General features: G+C 48.4%; 1 protein-coding gene across 45 annotated transcripts in view; it reads left to right on the top strand.

The window, feature by feature from the left end:
* Positions 1 to 19,857, top strand: part of SCRIB (scribble planar cell polarity protein) — a 263,350-nt gene that overhangs the window by 11,677 nt on the left and 231,816 nt on the right. For all 45 annotated transcript variants that reach the window (XM_075919866.2, XM_089776049.1, XM_089776052.1 and 42 more), the window contains exons 2-5: positions 14,177 to 14,294; positions 15,166 to 15,244; positions 18,818 to 18,907; positions 19,468 to 19,524. In XM_075919866.2, the coding sequence (XP_075775981.2) occupies positions 14,177 to 14,294; positions 15,166 to 15,244; positions 18,818 to 18,907; positions 19,468 to 19,524 (344 nt within the window). The remainder of the gene's footprint in view (positions 1 to 14,176; positions 14,295 to 15,165; positions 15,245 to 18,817; positions 18,908 to 19,467; positions 19,525 to 19,857) is intronic.

Here is a 19,857-nt window from a genome sequence, read left to right as displayed (position 1 = left end):
CAATTTCTTCAGCCTTCCCTCATAGCTCATGTTTTCTAGATGTTTAATCATTTTTGTTGCTCTTCTCTGGACCTTCTCCAATTTCTCCACGTCTTTCTTGAAATGTGGTGCCCAGAACTGGACCCAATACTCCAACTGAGGCCTAATCAGTGAAGAGGAGAACGGAAGAATGACTTCTCGTGTCTTGCTCACAATGATCCTGTTAATACAGCCCAGAATCATGTTTGCTTTTTTTGCAACAGTGTTGCACTGTTGACTCATATTTAGCTTATGGTCCGCTATGTCCCTTAAATCCCTTCTGCAGTACTCCTTCCTAGAGAGTCTCTTCCCATTCTGTATATGTGAAATGAATTGCTCTTAAGTGGAGTACTTTGCAATTGTCCTTATTAAACGTCAGCCTATTTATATCAGAGGCAGCAGCATTGGGGGAAGGGAGTTGGAAGCCTGCTGGCATGCTCTGTCCCCCACGGTCGTCCTCCACTGCTGGCAGCAGTCCGATGGTAGACAGGTGGCTAGATGTGCAATTTCCAGCAGTTACACGTTTACCTAAAAAACCCACATTTTAACATCCCTAATCATAAGGTCTATTTTGGGAGGTAAGGTGGGCTGGATGCCTTAAGGGGGAGTGTATGAGACTCCATGGTGATACTGGAATAGTGATCCAGGAGTGCACATTTGTTACTGACTTGTGAAGTCTCATTATAGAAAATACCCCAGTCTGGGGTGTCTGCCCCTGTTTTCTGACACTGGCCTGAAATTGGCACTCACTGTTTTATGCCATTCCACACCACATGGCAAGGGGATATATACATCTTTCATGCCTTTAGACCGTACCATTGCATAGTCCACCATGTGCCACTGGTTTGACCTGGGAAGCATCTGTGTTGTCTTATTTGTTGGAGTGTTGGGAATAGTGAGATTGAACTTGGCACACTTGAAAAGAAGTAGTTGGCCGTTGGAGTTTGACCATCCAGTGCCGTGATGGCATAGCAGTTTGCTCCATGTGTCAGGGCCAGGTCCTACATGTGCATTTAAAATCTTCAAGTACCATGAATTGGTGCCCACCTTGACCCTGCTCAAACCTTAATAAACCATTTCTTTGACCTCATTTGTAGGAGTCATTGATGGCACTTAGCTACTGCTGATTGTGGCAGCATACTGAGCACATTTTTATGCACAGCGCCAAGGTGGATTTGATTGAAATCATGATTTAAATCACGAGTCTGGAAGACTCAATTTAATCATGGTTTTCTATAAGTGCATTCTTGGTGGTGGTTATAACTTTAATACATATTATTCACAACTCAGATGTAGGTACATACTATATTTTTAAACAGTGATTTAGTTTGAAAACTTTTCAGATTAGTTTTACAGCCCTATCAGAAAATGAATGATTGTTTGGATATTTCATTTACCGAAGGTAATTGTAGCAGATATTTATGACGTCATTGGGAGGAGAACTCTCTGATGCAACAGGTTAATTGTTAATATTTTAAGGATTTTCTTGCCATGCCGTATTCAGAGGAAAACCTCACCAAACAGACATTTACATTGTTGTATTTAACTAAAACAACGTTCTATATTCTGGATTTTTTTTCTTCAACAGTAAATATATTTTAACAAAACAAGCATATGACTCTTTGAATTTAAACACTTTCAATTTTTTCTTTAAAGTTTTGTTTTTGTTAAAACTGTTTTTAACATAGTTAAATGAAATTTAAAAAAACCTCCCAAAATTATAAAGCCAGGTCAACACGAGAAACTTAAAATATTGGCTTCTGCAGCTAACTAGTCATCTTCACCTTCATTTTGCTGGTTGTTCATAATCTGGAAAAGAAAAACAAGCTTTCCTGCTTTTTCAGGCCCAAGACGAATTCTCAGTTTGGAATGAATTAGCCCAAAGGAAGAAAATATTCTTCCTACGTTGGCAGAAGGAGTTACAGCTGTTCGTTGAAGTGATCATCTCACCTGTCTCTGAATCCAGGTGCTTAAGTGATTTCCACCAGTTCTCTGGTGTCACTTTCTTTAAAACATCATCAAACATCTGTTTCTTGCATGGATCACCCTTAGCTCTGAAGTTGTATAGTTGGCATTATGGAGGGATGATTGCTGGATGTCCATGCAATAGCCATCTTCTCTTCTTCAGCAGTTAAGGTTTGACCCTGTCACCGAGTGGGGGGGAGTCTCTGCCCTGCAGCCAGATGTGACTCAGCCAGCAAGCAGAACAGAAGGTGTATTTGTTGAGAGGGACACAGCATAGCACAGACTTGCTGTTAACACAGGAACCAGAAGCAAACAGTACAACCCAACTTGAGGAGTGGGGGACCCAGGACCAGCACCTGGGCCCTGTCCCTACATCCTCTACTAGCTGAGAAAACTCTCACACCGAGCAACTGGTCCCCCAGCCTGGAGGCAGCTCCACCCCCCTACATTGTTCAGATTCCCTGGCAAGGTGTCACCTGGTTACTCCCTCCCACCCAGGCTTAGGTTACAGGACAGCCTGAGCTATTGTTGTATTCATGCTAAGATGGGGCAGCCTCCTCTTCCCCTTGGTGAAAACCACACTCAACATTCCCATCCCCAGCTGGGTTCCAGTGCAGTGCCCAGGGAACCTGAGGCACACACACCGGGTTACAACAGAACAGTGCGGGACAGTAGGAATCCCATACAGCATAACAAAGCAAACAGAGTGAACATAATCCCTACTATGTCACAGACCTTGATGCTCAGTGTTGAGAATATTTACATAAGAGCGGCCAGGTGGGGTCAGACCAAAGGTGCATCCAACCCAGTGTCCTGCCTTCCAACAGTGGCCAGTGCCAGGTGTCTCAGAGGGAGTGACCAGAACAGGTAATCATCAAGTGAAGAAATTTGCAAGAAAATGAACTGGAGATGGTGCTTGTCCCATTCATTTTTGAATGCTTATTATTTCTCTGTTTAAGATCTTACTCCGTTTCTTCCAAACTTATTGTTGATGCTGCTGAAAATAACTATCCCTGCACTTTGTTCAGTTACAGAAATAGGCTTCAGGGTATTCGGCATGTGTTCAACATTCTTTTAAGCCCATGTTGAGAATTTTGGCTGTGACAGGGCCATCTATTTTTTCATGATTTTGTTCACAAATTGTCATCAGATTAGGCCAGTTTTTGAGAGTGCAAAACAGTCCACTACTGAGTAGGTTTGCCAGATGGTTGAAACAAAAATACCAATCTCCCCCCCCCCCCCCCAAAAAAGGGGAAAAAATTCTGTTGAAGGGGAAAAAAGGGAGGGAAACCAAAATTGTTGGGGGGAGTAGGGGGGAAGGACTCCAAGGACTTAACCCCCCCCCACAAAAAAATTAAAACAGCATTTCCCCTTTAAAAGTGAGTGCAGGGATAGGAGAAGTTGAGCACTAAGACCCAGGGGAAAGCATTGCTTCCCCTAGGTCTTTTGGCCTGCAGCCATTTCGTGCTGGCAGCCTTGGGGAACCAGGTAAGCATGGGGGCTGGGGTCGGGGGGCTGGGGTTGTTGGGAGCCAGAGGGGAACTGGGGGGGGGGGGGAGGGGAAAGAGGCCAGGGGCTGAGTGTTTATAGGGTTGCCAGGTGCCTGGCATTTTTGCCTCCTGGCTGGGGAAAAATTCAGAAAATACTGGACACTTTAGGTGTCCGGTATTCTGTCCGGTAAGAAAATTCAGAGGAGCCTAAAATATTGGGCTGTCCGGGTGAATACCAGACACCTGGCAACCCTACTACTGAATTCTATCACATGTCTTATGAAAGAATTAGCTTGGTTCCTCCCACTTTTTCAGAGCAGCTGCTGCAGAGTGGTTGTTACAGATTGTCAGCCGACAGTCAGGGCAGTGAGTGGGGTGTGTGTGTGTTATACACCCGAGACTTCAACTGCTGAGACCGGGGTCTCTTCGCAGCGGGCAACCTGGAGAAGGTTGACGGGTGCCCCAAGAAGTTTACAGGGAGAGCTTGTTACATCTCAGATTTCAGCTGCTAGAATACAGGATCCCTTCGCAGCGGGCAGTCTAGGGAAGACTGAGAGATGCCCCAACGGATCTGTCACCTGGGAGTGACACGATCCAAAACGCCCAAGTTCTTCCTATACCTGTCCCTTATGACTGGCTGAAGTTCTTTTAAACTGTGCTTGGTTCTGTTACAGCAACTGAAGGAGTCAGGTCACAGCTTAAACAGTTACTATTTTATTGTTACAGGGTAAACTTAGCTGTTAAATGCTACTACTGTGTTATAGATAACACAGCCACTACAAAGGACAGGACAGAAATTACACTAATAAGTCACTTACAGGTACCATGAAACCCTTTGGTTCTCTGAGCTCTTATTAAATGCATGCAAAATAGACACCTAGCAGGTATATATATTCTCACCCCTGCGTTCCAGACTTGGCGTGGCCAGCGTCTTTCTCTCAATCCCTCGGGAAGAAGTAGGGCGAGGTTGGGCATCCCACTGACCTCGGGAGACAATCAATACCTGCCAGCAGGTGTAGATGATTGTAGCTCCAATGGGGTAGGCTACTGAATCCCTCTTTATACCCCTTGGGTCACGTAGGCTTCTTGGTCTCAAGTGGCCAATTAGGAAAAAATGGCTTTGAACACCAAGTTTCCCACAAAGGGTGCAAAGCATAATTCACACCTAGGAAAATGCAGACAATGGGCACTTCTAGTATATGATGGGAAAGATTCCTCTTCTGGGACAGTGCAGGCGTGTCAATTACTGGTACTAGCTATCAGGGCAGCGGGAGGCCCCGGGTCGTCAGCTAGCCCATTTACTGTCTAGTTTCTGTTTATGATAGTCAGGGACAGGCAGCACACCTGCGTTCCCAGGGCATCAAAGACTGACTGCCTTTCTCTTGCTCTCCGGGGTGGCGGAAACCAAGATGGGGTTCGTGTCTGGCTACACAGATGTATTTTGAAATTTCAACATTAGCCCTTGTTTCTGGAACACTTTGGTTAGGAGGTGCATCAAATGAGCAGTGCAACCATTCTCTTCTAAATGTCCTCTCATCTTAGATACATTTACAGTATTGTCTGTGACCAAGTGTCAGCCAACCGTCAGGGCAGTGTGTGTGTGTATGCTTCCGAGAAAAGGTTTAACGTCCGTGTCTTTACTGCTAGGACCGGGGTCCCATCGCAGAGGGTGGCCAGCAGGCCAACAGACGCCCCGTTATATAGGAAGAGCTTATTACACCTTAGATTTTAGCTGCTAGAACACAAAGTTCCTTTGCAGCGGGCAGCCTAGGAAAGGCTAAAAAGGTGCCCCAACGGATCTTGTCACCTGGGAGTGACACAGATCCAAACGCCCAAGCTCTCCCTATGTCTGTCCCTTTATGACCGGCTGAAGTTCTTTTAAATTGTGCTTGGTTCTGTTACAGCAACTGGAGGAGTCAGGTTTAACGCTTAAACAGTTACAGGTTTATTAAAAGACTTATAAAAGCATATGGTTACAATGGCTATTGCTCTATTTCTTAAATGCTAGTGTGTGTGTGTGTGTGTCTGTGTGTATATATATATATATATATATATATATATATATATATAGTCTTAAAAATGATCACAGGAAAAAGGTAAAGATAGAAAATAGAAATAATGGTACCAAGTGACAGCTTAATCTTTAAAGAACTCTAAGTCTATGTATATATATACTTAAGCAAAGGACCACATCCAGGTACAATTTTTACCCCTTTCTGTGCCTCTCGACTCCAGCGTGTCAGGCCAGGGCCGGTCTCTCAATTCCTAGGAAAGACGAATACGAGGTGGGCGTCCCCTTGGAACCTCGGGAGATCAAACACCAAACCCGACCAGCAGATAGATGGTAGATTGACACTCAGAGAAAATGCGCTGCTGGACCTATCTTTATACCCCTGGGGGCCCGTATTCTCTTTCTTATCTAAGATGCCGAATTGTACTGGTCCGTTTTGTGGCGCCAGTTCTTACAAGCAAGTTTCAAGTTAATTTACACTTGCAAGAGAGAGAACTAAATTGTGAGCACTAGACATTTTTTTACTGGGCGAGAGATTCCTCCCCCCGCGGATGGATGTGTGTTCGTATCAATATGGGTTTGAGTCAAGGGCACTCCTTGGCAGCCTCTTGGTCAGCAATTGGCGTATCTCTGTTTAGCCATTCACGGTCACAGCAGCCTGGGTCTTCTGCTCTGTGTGCCCTGTATGCTCCAGGCAAGCAAAAATGGATGTTACAAGGGGGTTCCTGTCTGGCTACACCAAGCTGCGTACTAGACACAGTTATAGTTTTTGCTGCTGCTTCTTGTAAGTATTCTGCTGTGCATGCATTTGTTGATGTATCAATTGTTTCTGTAAGGAAGACATTCTCTTCTTCTGTTGTCACACAAGCATATACAACCCGATCACTGTGGATGTTTCTCCACCCAGCAAGACTACGGGTATGTCTACACTACATGGCTCCGTCGACGGAGCCATGTAGATTACCTTTGCAGACATAGGAAAATGAAGTGGCAATTTAAATAATCACCGCTTCATTTAAATTAAAATGGCTGCCGCGCTGTGCTAATCAGCTGTAAACTTCATCCCACGAGGCATAACAGGGAGGTCGACAAATGCCTTTGATGTCGACCGTGGAGCGTCCAGACTACAACGCTGTGCTGACAAACAGAAGCCATTTTAATTTAAATGAAGCGGCGATTATTTAAATCGCTGCTTCATTTTCCTATGTCTGCAAAGGTAATCTACATGGCTCCATCGACGGAGCCATGTAGTGTAGACATACCTTCAGATTAACAATTTTACCCTCTAGACCAGTGTTTCTCAACCTTTTTTTAGGTACCCCCTTAAAAAAAAAGTACCCTCAGTACCTATAGTTTTCACACTAGAGGTACTGACCCCCTTGGTTCGAACTAATGCGTCCTGTTGCCCACTTTCACTTTTGGAACAGCTGTTGATTGGAGTAACGTGCCGGCGAGATCATGCTAATGAAGCGTGGGATATTTAAATCCCCGCTTCATTGACTATTTCGAATGCTACATTTGCATCCCTAGTTTGAACTAGGGTGCAAGTGTAGACATACCCATGCATAGTTCCCCTTTTTGAAATGAAATGCCCAGTGTTGGGCTGTTGAGGTGTTCTTCCCACCACAGGAATGTTAAATGTTATATTATGGTCACTATTTCCAAGCGGTCCTGTTATAGTTACCTCTTGGACCAGATCCTGCACGCCACTCAGGACTAAATCGGGAATTGCCTCTCCCCTTGTGGGTTCCTGTACCTGTTGCTCCAAGAAGCAGTCATTTAAAGTATCAAGAAATTTTGTCTGCATCTCGTCCTGAGGTGACATGTACCCAGTCAGTATGGGGATAGTTGAAATCCCCCACTATTATTGAGTTCTTTATTTTGATAGCCTCTCTAATCTCCCTTAGTAATAGTGACTATGAAATGCTGTGTTGGTCAGGCGGTCGATAAAATATCCTTACTGTTATATTCTTATTAGAGAATGGAATTACTATCCATAGAAATTCTATGGAACATGTGGATTCATTTAAGATTTTTACTTTATTTGATTCTAAATTTTGTTTCACATATAGTGCCACTCCCCCATCTGCACGACCTGTTCTGTCCTTCCGATATATTTTGTACCCCGGAATGATTGTCCCCCATTGATTGTCCTCACACCACTAGGTTTCTGTGATGCCTGTTATATCAATATCCTCCTTTAACATGAGGCACTCTAGTTCACCCATCTTGTTTGTTAGACTTCTAGCATTTGTGTAGAAGCACTTTAAAAACTTGTCACTGTTTGTCTGCCCTTTTCTGATGTGTCATTCTTTTTTGTGAATGTTTTTTGTCTGATCTGGCCCATACTTTATCCTCTTCCATTCCCTCCTCCTGACTAAAGCCTAGAGAATCTCTATCAATAGACTCTCCTCTAAGACATCTGTCTGATCCATGTGCTCCTCTGCATCAATCAGCTTTCCCCCATCTCTTAGTTTAAAAACTGCTCTGCGAGCTTTTTAATGTTAAGAGCCAGCAGTCTGGATCCACTTTGGTTTAGGTGGAGCCCATCCTTCCTGTATAGGCTCCCTCTATCCCAAAAGTTTCCCCAGTTCCTTATAAATCTTAACTCCTCCTCCCTGCACCATCGTCTCATCCATGCATTGAGACTTTGAAGCTCTGCCTGCTTACTTGGCCCTGCTCGTGGAACTGGAAGCATTTCTGAGAATGCCACCATAGAGGTCCCGGAAGACGACTAATGTGATGCCAATATTTAAAAAGGGCTGTAGCGGTAACCCGTCTAGCTATTACAGACAGGTAAGTCTAATGTCAGTACCGGGCAAATTAATTGAAAATATAGTAGAGAATAGAATTGTCAGACACCTATTTAAACCCAATTTGTTGGGGAAAAGTCAACATGGTTTCTGTAAAAGGAAATCCTACCTTACTAATCTACTGAACTAGAGTTCTTTGGGGGTTAGGGTGGTGGGGTGTTGTCAAACGTGGACAAGAGGGATCCAGGGGAGATAGTGTATTTAGATTTCCAGAAAGCCTTTGACAGGGTCCCTCACTAAAGACTCTTAAGTACCGTAAATTAGTGTGTATAACCCGCAGGTTATACACGTTTTTACAACCCCCCCCCCCCCCCATGGGGTATACATGTCCGCAGGGTATTCATGTTTACTTTTACTCACGGGGTTTGTGCCTGGCTGCGGCTGCGCAAGGCCTGGGGTCAAGTGTGGCTTTTTTTCTGCAGGCCGGCCAGCGCGCCTGCGCTGTGCTCTCCATTCCCCCGCCTGGAGGAGGGTGAGTTGTGGCTGCGAGGGACCTGGGGGCAAGTGTGGCTTGCCATCTGTGCTCTCCGTTCCCCCCGCCTGCTGTCAGCTGGTATTTGCAATCACCGTGAATTAGCATATAGATAACCCGCGGATGTGTATAACCGGCGAGTTCTAAGACTTTTTCTACACAATCAGGAAAAGCTGCAGTTTATACACGAGTGCGGGTTATACTCGTGTTCAGGTTATATATGCTAATTCACAGTAGGTTGTCATGGGATAAGAGGGAAGGTCCTTTCATGGATTGAGAACTGGTTAAAAGACAGGAAACAAAGGGTAGGAATAAATGGTCAGTTTTCTGAGTGGAGAGAGGTAACTAGTGGGGCCCCCCAAGGATCCATACTAGGACCAATGCTATTTTCTAGATCATTTATAAATAGATTGAAAGGCAACATTTCATAGAGTGAAGTGGCAACATTTGCAGATGATCCCAAACTGCTCAAGATAGTTAAGACCAAAGCAGACTGTGAAGAGCTTCAAAAAGATCTCACCAAACTGAGTGATTGGGCAACAAAATGGGAATGGAAATTTAATGTTGATTTATGTAAAGTAATGCACATTGGAAGAAATAATCCCAACTACAAATACAATATGATGGGGACTAATTTAGGTAGAACAACATGAGAGAGAGAGAGATCTTGGAGTCACTGTAGATAGTTCTCTGAAAACATCCACTCCATGTGCAATGGCAGGCAGGAAAGCTAACAATGTTAGGAATCATTAAAAAAGGGATAGGGAATAAGACAGAGAACATCTTATTGCCTCCATATAAAACCATAGTACGCCCACATCTTGAATCCTGCTTACAGATGTGGTCGCCTCATCTTACAAAAGATATATCGGCATTGGAAAAGATTCAGAAAAGGGCAACAATATTGATTAGGGTTTTGGAACAGGTCCCATATGAAGAGAGATTAAAAAGACTTGGACTTCTCAGCTTAGAAAAGAGGAGACAGGAGGATATGATAGACGTCTATAAAATCATGACTGGTGTGGGAAAAAGTGAATAAGGAAAAGCTATTTACTTTTTCCCATAACATAATAAGTAGGGGTCACAAATGAAATTACTAGGTAGCTGTTTTAAAACAAAAGGAACTGTTCCTTCACACAGTGCACAGTTGGCCTGTGGAACCCCTTCCCAAGAGAGATTGTGAGGACCAGGACTTTAACAGGGTTCAAGAAGGAACTAGATAAACTCATGAAGGTTGGGTCCTATTAGCCAGGATTGATAGGAATGATGTCCCTAGTCTCTGTTTGTCAGAAGCTGGGAATGGATGACAGGACAGCAATCTCTTGATTCTCTGTTCTGTTCAGTCCCTCTGGGGTATCTGGCATCGGGAAGACAATATTCTGGGCTCAATGGACCTTTGGTCTGTACCAGTATGGCCGTTCTTATGGGTGTGCTGCTGATATTGCTCTCCCCATCGTGGCATTGGGAAGCATAGTAGACAATAAGGCTCTAAATGCATGGAGGAACTTTTCATCTCTAAGCACTTTACTTATTCTGTGCAGCTTTAGCCAAGGAGCAGCAATGCTTCACAGTCTGTTAATACACATCTGTAAGCAGTTGGACTACTTTAATGTCTAGTTTGAGAAACCTACCCAGTTAACTGCACAGGTCTTGGCCTATTGTCTGTGAAGAGCTGACTTGAGCTGGTAGCTCTAGGAAGGAGGAATGTTTCAAACCTGCTTCTGGGAATCCTTAGTTAACCTCTCCAGCATGGTTGACAGCTCCACCTATGGCATAGGTACTTTCTCTGTGGTTTTCACACAACCTTTCTCCCCCTTGTCTGGCCTCTGTAGAAGTCAGGAGACCTTGTTCTCTATAATGCAGTGCTGAGCTCGGCCTGTATCTTACTGAACTGGTTTTGTCACCCGTCAGCGCTCAGTATGGTCCATTCAGATGAATGACTCATTCGGGGGGGGCAGTCGCATAGTAAAGAAGAGTCAAACCAGGGGACTGACTCTGGTCCATGTGTAGCTGTCTAGCTAAGTCACTCAGCCTCTAGCTCTGTTTTCTGGTCTGTTATAAAGGTCTCGTGTACTTGCTGTGTCTGCCTACCTGCCTGTGGCTTATTGACAGACGTGAGAACTCCATGGGTTAGAAGCCAGTTCCGTGTGTGGTTCTGTAATTTGATTGAAATGTAAGTTTGCTCTCAGCTCTACCACAAACTTCCTGTGTGACCCTGAGCGAGAGAGGCTACCGAAGACTCCTAGGCAGATGGCTGTAGCGTAGGAGTGGTTTTTATTTGTATTGCAGTAGAGCCAGAGGGCCCAGTCAGGTATTGGCATAGAGAGTACGCTTATTAAGTTTGCAGATGATACCAAGCTGGGAAGGGTTGCAACTACTTTGGAGGATAGGGTCATAATTCAAAATGGTCTGGAGAAATTGGAGAAATGGTCTGAGGTAAACAGGTTGAAGTTTAATAAGGACAAATGCAAAGTGCTCCACTTAGGAAGGAACAATCAGTTTCACACAAACAAAATAGGAAGCGACTGTCTAGGAAGGAGTACGGCAGAAAGGGATCTAGGGGTCAGAGTGGATCACAAGCTAAATATGAGTCAACAGTGTGACGCTGTTGCAAAAAAAAGCAAGCATGATTCTAGGATGCATTAACAGGAGTAGTGGTAGAGATGTAGCCGTGTTAGTCTGGGGTAGCTGAAGCAAAATGCAGGACAATGTAGCACTTTAAAGACTAACAAGATGGTTTATTAGATGATGAGCTTTCGTGGGCCAGACCCACTTCCTCAGATCAAATAATGGAAGAAAACAGTGACAACCATATATACCAAAGGATACAATTTAAAAAAAAGAACACACATGAAAAGGACAAATCACATTACAGAACAGAAGGGGGATGTGGGGGGGGGGGGGGGAAAGAAGGTGAATGCCAGTGAGTTAATGATATTAGAGGTGGGGAAGGGGAAATGTCAGAGTTAATAGTATTAGAGGTGATAATTGGGGAAGCTATCTTTGTAATGTGTAAGATAGTTGGGGTCTTTGTTAAGTCCGGTGCGGAGGGTGTCGAATTTTAGCATGAATGCCAGTTCAGAGGATTCCCTTTCAACTGCACTTGAAAGGGAATCCTCTGAACTGGCATTCATGCTAAAATTCGACACCCTCCGCACCGGACTTAACAAAGACCCCAACTATCTTACACATTACAAAGATAGCTTTCCCAATTATCACCTCTAATACTATTAACTCAGACATTTCCCCTTCCCCACCTCTAATATCATTAACTCACTGGCATTCACCTCCCCCCCCCCCCCCCCCACATCCCCCTTCTGTTCTGCAATGTGATTTGTCCTTTTCATGTGTGTTCTTTTTTTTTAAATTGTATCTTTTGGTATATATGGTTGTGACTGTTTTCTTCCATTATTTGATCTGAGGAAGTGGGTCTGGCCCACGAAAGCTCATCATCTAATAAACCATCTTGTTAGTCTTTAAAGTGCTACATTGTCCTGCATTTTGCTTTAACAGGAGTATTGTGATCAAGACACAAGAAGTCATTCTTCCGCTCTACTATGTGCTGATTAGGCCTCAGTTGGAGTATGGTGTCCAGTTCTGGGCACTCCAATTTCTCCACATCTTTCTTGAAATGTGGAGGGTCCAGAGAAGAGCAACAAGAAAAGGTCTAGAGAACATAACCTGTGAAGGAAGACTGAAAGAACTGGGCTTGTTTAGTTTAGAAAAGAGAAGATTGAGGGGGGACATGAGAGCCGTTTTCAGGTATCTAAAAGGGTGTCACAAGGAGGAGGGAGAAAACTTGTTCATCTTGGCCTCTGAGGATAGAACAAGAAGCAATGGGCTTAAACTGCAGCAAGGGAGGTTCAGGTTGGACATTAGGAAAAAGTTCCTAACTGTCAGGGTGGTCAAACACTGGAATAAATTGCCCAGGGAGGTTGTGGAATCCCCGTCTCTGGAGATACTGAAGAGTAGGTTAGATAAATGTCTATCAGGGATGGTCTACATGGTGCGGAGTCCTGCCATGAGGGCAGGGGACTGGACTCTGACCTCTCAAGGTCCCTTCCAGTCCTAGTGTTCTGTGACTTAGGCCCACTTTGTGCTGAGCTCTGTACACACAAGTCTCTGCCTTTCCATGGAGGCTGTTTTGAGAACCCACCAGGGGCCCAAGTGTCGTCCTTTGTCCTGGTGAGCAGCGTACTCTGCAAGTAGTCTGTGGAAACAGAGGAAGGGCCTTGGGAGTTTGGTACCATCTCCATGTTTTGTTAGTCTATAAAGTGCTACCAGACCATTTGTTGGTTAAGTTTATTTCTGCAGAGATTCAGGAACACAAACAATTTGCTGCAGTCCAGAATTCAGTTTCTGACCATGACCACGACTACTACCAGGGCTGAAACCCCCTCTGGGCAGTGATGGACTCGGCTTCTGGCCGGCAAGTTCTCTTGCCTGGCTGGTTGTGCCTAGTAAGAGCCCAGTTCATGTCTTTGCCTCGGTAGTGCCTTGTTGCAGTGAGCTGTCCAAGCTAGGAGAGCCTTGCCTTTGTCAGTGCACATGCACGTTCCTAGCAAAGAACTTGTCCTACCCTGCCTCTTACCTGCTAGCCTTGTTCAGCTTCCAGCTGGCCATACCCCCGAACAGTCTCAGGGGGTCCCTGAATGGCAGATCGCCTCAGCAAGCCCCTTCATGGCCCTAGTCAAAGGGACTGTGTTGGGGCGCTTGGTCTCTTGCTTGGCTCCCACATGGTTGGGCCATTGCCTGAAGGGAGAGGTTAGAATGGAAAAGTCTGCGCCCTTAGCCCTGGTGCTTACAGTAGCTCCTCCTAGAGCCTTTGGTGCTGTAGCTTATTGCTTTGGTAGCCATGCAGAGCCAAGCAAGACTCAGCCCTTCATCAGTCTCTGGCTCCATTTCATACACCTTCCCCCTCCCAGGGTGGTCCCATGTCTCTGGGCCCTACACCCTCTTTTATACATTTCTCCCGCCTCTGGGAGGGGTCTGGGTCCAAAGGCACCTGCCCGCACCTCATTCCAGCTGAGCAGGATCACTATCTGAGCCCTCTGAAGGCCAGGGGCGGGTTCCAGCTACTGCGAGACAGGGCCACATGGTGTGAACAGGTGCCCTTTGGTATGAAGGGCCCCTGGGACCCAGACTCCTCCAGTTAACTGGACCGGTAAGCGCTGGTTAACCTTTCACATCCCTAGCACCAGTGAATCTTAAGCAGCAGGTCACGGCTTGTGCTGGTGATACCAGCTCTCCCCTTGCTAGTCACCAGTGTGGCAGCTGGAGTTTTGAGCAGTGGCCTGTCTGCATGGAGGGGCCTGGGCAGAAGGAAGTAGGGGGAGGAGCTAGATAAGTAGGGGGAGGAGCTCCCCTCTGGCGCTGTTGCTGACATGGCTCTGCTTTCTCCTTACAGCCTTTCTTCCGGCTCCTGAACCTGCGCAAGCTGGGCCTGAGTGACAATGAGATTCAGAGACTTCCCCCTGAGGTGGCCAACTTCATGCAGCTGGTAGAGCTAGACATCTCTCGCAATGGTAAGGCAGACTGGCCAGGGAGCCCGTGCCCTACCCAGTGCACCAGGACCCCAAGGGGGGTGTGCCCTTCAAGAGCCCGCTAGAGGGAAGTCTCCATGTTTCCATCCGCCCACTAGGAATGTTAATTGAATAGTTGAATAACCTCATTAAATGTTATCGGTTTCAGTGCATGGTGGCAGCAGTCCCTGTCTGGGGAGGGGAGGGGGGGGGGATCTAAGCTCTCGAATTCAGCATGAGCCGGAACTGAGCTGGGCTGCCTGCCTGTCTGGCTCTTATTACACTTGAAATGAAGAGCTGAAATGGGGGTAGGTCCTGGACCCAGCATGAGCCAGGCTGCCTGCCCACCCACCAACTAATACACATTATATGCAGAGCCACAACAAAGGTAGGTCCTGGACCCGTTGCAAGCCAGGACTGAGCCGGGCTGGTCGCTAGCCTGCTAAAACATTTACTAGCAGGGAGAGTAAATGCGTGTAGTCTGTAGCATTAACCTATAAGCTTTTGCTTCTCTGTTAATCGACTACTCTTTCATCCCTACTTCCACTGGGTGGCCCTCTTTCTGGGGTAGCCTTGTCCCCACCAATTCAAATGGAGAGTATGGCACACAGGGTTAATGGTGTTGGTACTTACCGCCTGAACAATTGGCCAAGGTCCTGGTGGAGGCTCCATCACTAAGACTGGATGTTTGTGCAGAGATCTATTCTAGAGACTATTCGGGGGAAGGCAGTTCTGTGGCTCGAGCTATGGTGGAGGTCGGCCTAGGTGGTCACAACCCTTGTGGCCTTCAGATCTGCAAATTCAGGCGATGGGCCTTTGCTGTTTATCTCCATGTGACTGACCCTTACCGGGGCCTTTTTTCCCTTTGCTTCAGACATTCCGGAAATCCCTGAAAGCATCAAATTCTGCAAATCCCTGGAGATTGCTGACTTCAGTGGGAATCCGCTTTCCAGGTAGGGAGGGGCGAGCAGTCCCCTCTTGGCTCAACGCAGTGCATGGGGTGAGGAAGGGAGAAACGCACTACCTAGCCCAGCAGCTTGTTTGACCTTCCCTAGAAATAAAATCGAGGCAAAGCCTGAGAGTCCCCAGAGTCATTTGCTCTCCTGGCACCCTGGCTCCAATAGCACTGGGGAGATTCTTCAAAAGCCCTGCAGTCCTTTCCTCTCCATTGAGACTGCAGCTGCTCAGTGGTACTGCTGGTGTTTGGGTTGTGGTCACTGGTCTCTAGGAACTGGTTGGAGAGCTTTGCCTGGAATGGCTGTGGCACTGCAGGTCTTGCGAAAAGTCAGACCTCTAGGTACTTCCCTCTGGTAACCCAGAACCTTTCTGTGGGGCTGCTCTGAGCTCCCTTCCTTTGGTCAGTATCTCTGCTAGTGCAGTGCCTGGAGCTGAGCTCGTAGTCTCAGGGTCTGTCCAGAACGGGGGCAGCAACTGGCAGGGCTGTTCCCCACTCTGGCACTCTGAGGCTGTGTCTACCTTGGCACCCTTTTCCGGAAAAGGGATGCTAATGAGACACTTCGGAATTGCAAATGCGGTGGGGGATTTAAATATCCCCTGCGGCATTTGCATGAACATGGCTGCCGCTTTTTTCCGGCTCAGGGTTTTGCCGGAGAAAAGCGCCAGTCTAGACGGGATCTTGCGGAAAATAAAATTCCTTTCAAGTAGGAATAGGGGATCTTCCAGAAAAGGGTTTATTTTCCGCAAGATCCCGTCTAGACTGGCGCTTTTCTCCGGCAAAACCCTGAGCCGGAAAAAAGCGGCAGCCATGTTCATGCAAATGCCGCAGGGGATATTTAAATCCCCCGCGGCATTTGCAATTCCGAAGTGTCTCATTAGCATCCCTTTTCCAGAAAAGGGTGCCAATGTAGACACAGCCTGAGTGCAAGAGACCTTAATAAATATCTTAACTCCATAGTCTTCTGCTTAAAAGCTCCCCAAGACCACAGATTCCCTGGCTCTGGGAGGAAGCCGCCGCCACCAAGTCAAACAAGATCTCTCTCTTCTTGAACCAAGGAAGAAAGCACTTGGTCTTCTTCTAGAGGGGTCTCCTCAAGCCCTTGACTACAAGAGAGCTTGGAGAAAAAGAAACCAAACTGTCTCTGGTAGCTGCCCTCCCAGTCTTAGGCATGCACGGACACCCATTTCCTTCCAGAATCGCACCCCCATCCCTAGGCCATTCACTGCACACTTAACCCCTCATTTTTGGCCTCACCGAGGGAGGCCCACAAAATCCACTAGCCCTGGAACCCCAGAAGAGTTAATCTGGCCTGAGGCCGTGAACCTCAGTCCTTCCCCCCCACCATAGGACTGGAGCACCAGGGGCGTGAGGTGTCTCAGTTGGGTTTTGGAGGGTCTTTCTGCTTCTCACTCAAGTGGCCTCTGACTGATTTTTCTGTGGGTCAGTGGCCCCTGACCCAAAAGAGGTTCCCTACCCTGCCATAAATAAAGACAATGCTGGACAGAATATTTTACTTTATTTAAAATGAAGCCTGGCCAACAAGCCCCCAATTGGGGTCCAGTGCCCATCTGGCCAGCTTCCTTTCCCTGGCCCTGATCCTGGGGCAGGCCCTGCGGGGCCCGTGTCTGCTGCAGGAAGGGCTGGTGGCGGCCTCCCTCCTTCTGCGGCACTCATAGGAGGGGAGGCCGTGAGCCGAGTCCAGTCCCTCCAGAGTTGCAGCAGCTCAGCCCTGGCCCGGTAAGGTAATCCAACCCCAGGGTTCCACCCACATGCCCCTAGCATTCTGCCCTGCCAACCCTGATTCAGAAGCTTATGGAGAGAGACTTTCCCCTTCGTAGCCCTTACTCCTGTGTCCTTTTGGGACTCCTCTCCCCTCTGCTGCAGAGTGTAAGGTGCCCACTTTGTGGGTGCAAGGCCTCTGCAGACTGTGCCCCTTGAAATCAGAATTGGCGCTCTGCTGCCTCCTTGTGGTGCTGGGACATGAGCACAGTTTGCCAGACAGCACCAGAACTGCTTCCAGTGTCTGACTCCCCCACAATGCATCTGGTGGTAGGTATTGTCACTTCTTTGGACTGGGCAGAGCCAGAGTGAGTTCCTCTCCCTATGTCCAGGTTTGCGGGGGCAGTGGTTAGCTTTCTAGGGGGTAGGGGGCGGGGACAAGAGAACAGTCATGGTGCTGCTTTGACACTTCCTCTCAGGGGTGGTCTCTAGTCTTTTTACCCAAGATCACTTTTTGGATGGAAAAGTAACCCGCGGTCCCTGAGGCTGCGCCTCTTCCGCAAAACCCTGTCCTGCTCACTCCATCCCCCTCTCTCCATCGTTCACTCTCTGCTGCCCTTACTCACTTTGATCAGGGTAGGGCAAGGGGTTGGGATTCAGAAGAGCATGGGGCTCTGGGATGGAGCTGAGGGGTCTGGGTGCAGGAGGGGGAGGGCTGCAAGCTCTGGGAGGCAGTTTGGGTGCAGGAGGGAGCTCTGTGCTAGGCAGAGAGTTGGGGGGCAGAGGAGATACACAGACACTGGAAGCAGTGGGAGGGGTTGTAGCATGCTGGCTCTGGGCTGGGACAGAATGGGGAGGGGGCTGGAGGCTGGGGTGCTGCTGCCTGCTGGCCAGCGCTTACTACGAGCAGCTCCCAATTGGCAAAGCAGAGCTAAGGCAGGCTTCCTGCGTGCCCAGACCCCACACTGCTCTCGGAAGGGGCCTATGTGTCCAGGGAGGGTGGGCACCTAGTTCTGTAAACTCCTGCCTCTGTTGACACCCCAATCAGCTTATTGGCCGCAGTTCCCCATTCCTGGCCAAAGGGCGCCACCCGTAGAAACCGCCCCCCAGATATATTCTATATTTATGAAAAGTTTCCCTGTGGATAATCACTGGCCAGGACAGGGCAGGCATTTTAGACATTACTTTAAAGCGTACGAGAAATAAAACATGAAATGCGCCGATCAGTCACCATGCTAAAAGCCCCTTTGGCAGAGTAATGCTCCAGAGAACGCCTGTAACTCCGCGAGTGGCAGCAGGTGTGTGTGAAAGGAGAGTGTTCCCCAGGCTCTGTGTGCAAGAGTGAGCTGGCTGCTGGGGCAGTCTCAGAAACCCTGCCCTGCCTCTGGCATTCACCACTCAGAGCACAGCAGCTCCCAGTCCTCCTGTCCCTGGCTGTGCAGAGATGGGAGTGGGGCCAGGGGCAGGGTGCACATGAGACCGCCTGTGGGAGCTGGCTGCGCAGGAGAGGGTACTGCCTTCAGGAAGTGCAGACAGTCCCTTACACCCAGTCAGGCTGGCCTCTCTCTCCCTGCCCTATGGGGCTGCGGTGCAGGGGGGTCCTGCTGTCAGGGCTCCTTGCCGGCTCTGCATAGCCAGCAGGAGCAGTGGCAAGAGGGAGCAATGGGGGGAGACAGCCGAACACACGCTGCTGGCTGTGGAGTGCTGCTTCCTGCTGGAGATTGCCATGGACTGGGAGAGTCTGCAGGAGCAACCAGTCGAAGGCTCGAGTTGGTACCGTGAGTGCTGGGGACTGGGCTAAATGACCTCGGAGGTCTCCTCTAGTCCAACGAGGCTGTTTCCTCTGCAGGCTTCCTGAGGGCTTCACCCAGCTGCGGAGCCTGGGCCACCTGGCCCTGAATGATGTGTCCCTGCAGAGCCTCCCCAGTGATATCGGGAAGTGAGTGCACTTGTGCGGCGAGGGGCGGGCACTCTGGAGTGAGGAGGGGGCTGTTTCTCTGGACTCCTTGTGTGACGCAGTTACTCCTCCCCAGCCCAGCAGCAGTCAGGCACCTGCGGCACAACAGGAGAAAGGACTTGCCCACAGGGAGTCTGTGCTGGAGGCGGGAATTGAACCCGGCCTCCTGAGTCTCCCCTCTCTAGTGCACCTCGCTCCCTGCAAGGAGCTTCAGTCAGTTCAGGGAGATGCCTAGCCTGCTGGGCGCTTCGGCAGATCCCGGTGCCTCCGAGGGGCAGGGCATCCCCTTGCACATGGGGTTTGACCTCTTGGATGCAGCTGCTCCCTCTCCTGTCCCCGGAGTGGTAGCAGCAGCCTCCATGGGGCCCTGATAGTCTCCATTGGCTCTGAGAATTTGAGGGACTGGAATTTTAACCCACTACCGATGTTCGCCGGGTGTGCGAAGGGCTCCCCTTAGGCCGGTGTATGAGCTTCTGCTTGTCCACAAAGGGTCCTGCCCCCGCCCCCAGTGACTCTGGCTTCCTCTCCCATTTCTCTTGCAGTTTGGCCAATCTGGTGACTCTGGAGCTGCGTGAGAATCTGCTCAAGGCCCTCCCCACGTGAGTGTCCTGTCGGGTGGCTGTGGGCCTCTCACGGCAGCTTGCCTCGGGGAGCCCGGGGCCGAGTTCCTGCAGGGCGGTGCAGGAGAAGGGCTTTGTTCGGGCGCAAGGGCAGGGACTCATTTGGAAGCTGTTTAGCTGAGCTCAGGGTTGCACTCGAGGAGGCCGTAGAATTGGGGGCTGCTGCATGGAGGTCCCATCGCGTGTGGGTTAGAGCCAGTGTGGCAGCCCCGATCCTGCACCCTGTCTGCAGCAAGATGAGACTCCGCCAGCCAATAGAAGAGGGAGGGTTGATTGCTCCTCCAGCGTACAGCACAGCTTAGATGTGATATG

This window comes from Pelodiscus sinensis, chromosome 2, assembly GCF_052426305.1.
Source record: "Pelodiscus sinensis isolate ZL-2025 chromosome 2, ASM5242630v1, whole genome shotgun sequence".
NCBI lineage: Eukaryota > Metazoa > Chordata > Testudines > Trionychidae > Pelodiscus > Pelodiscus sinensis.
Note: the sequence above shows the minus strand (reverse complement) of the source record. Positions and strands in the feature narration are given on the sequence as shown.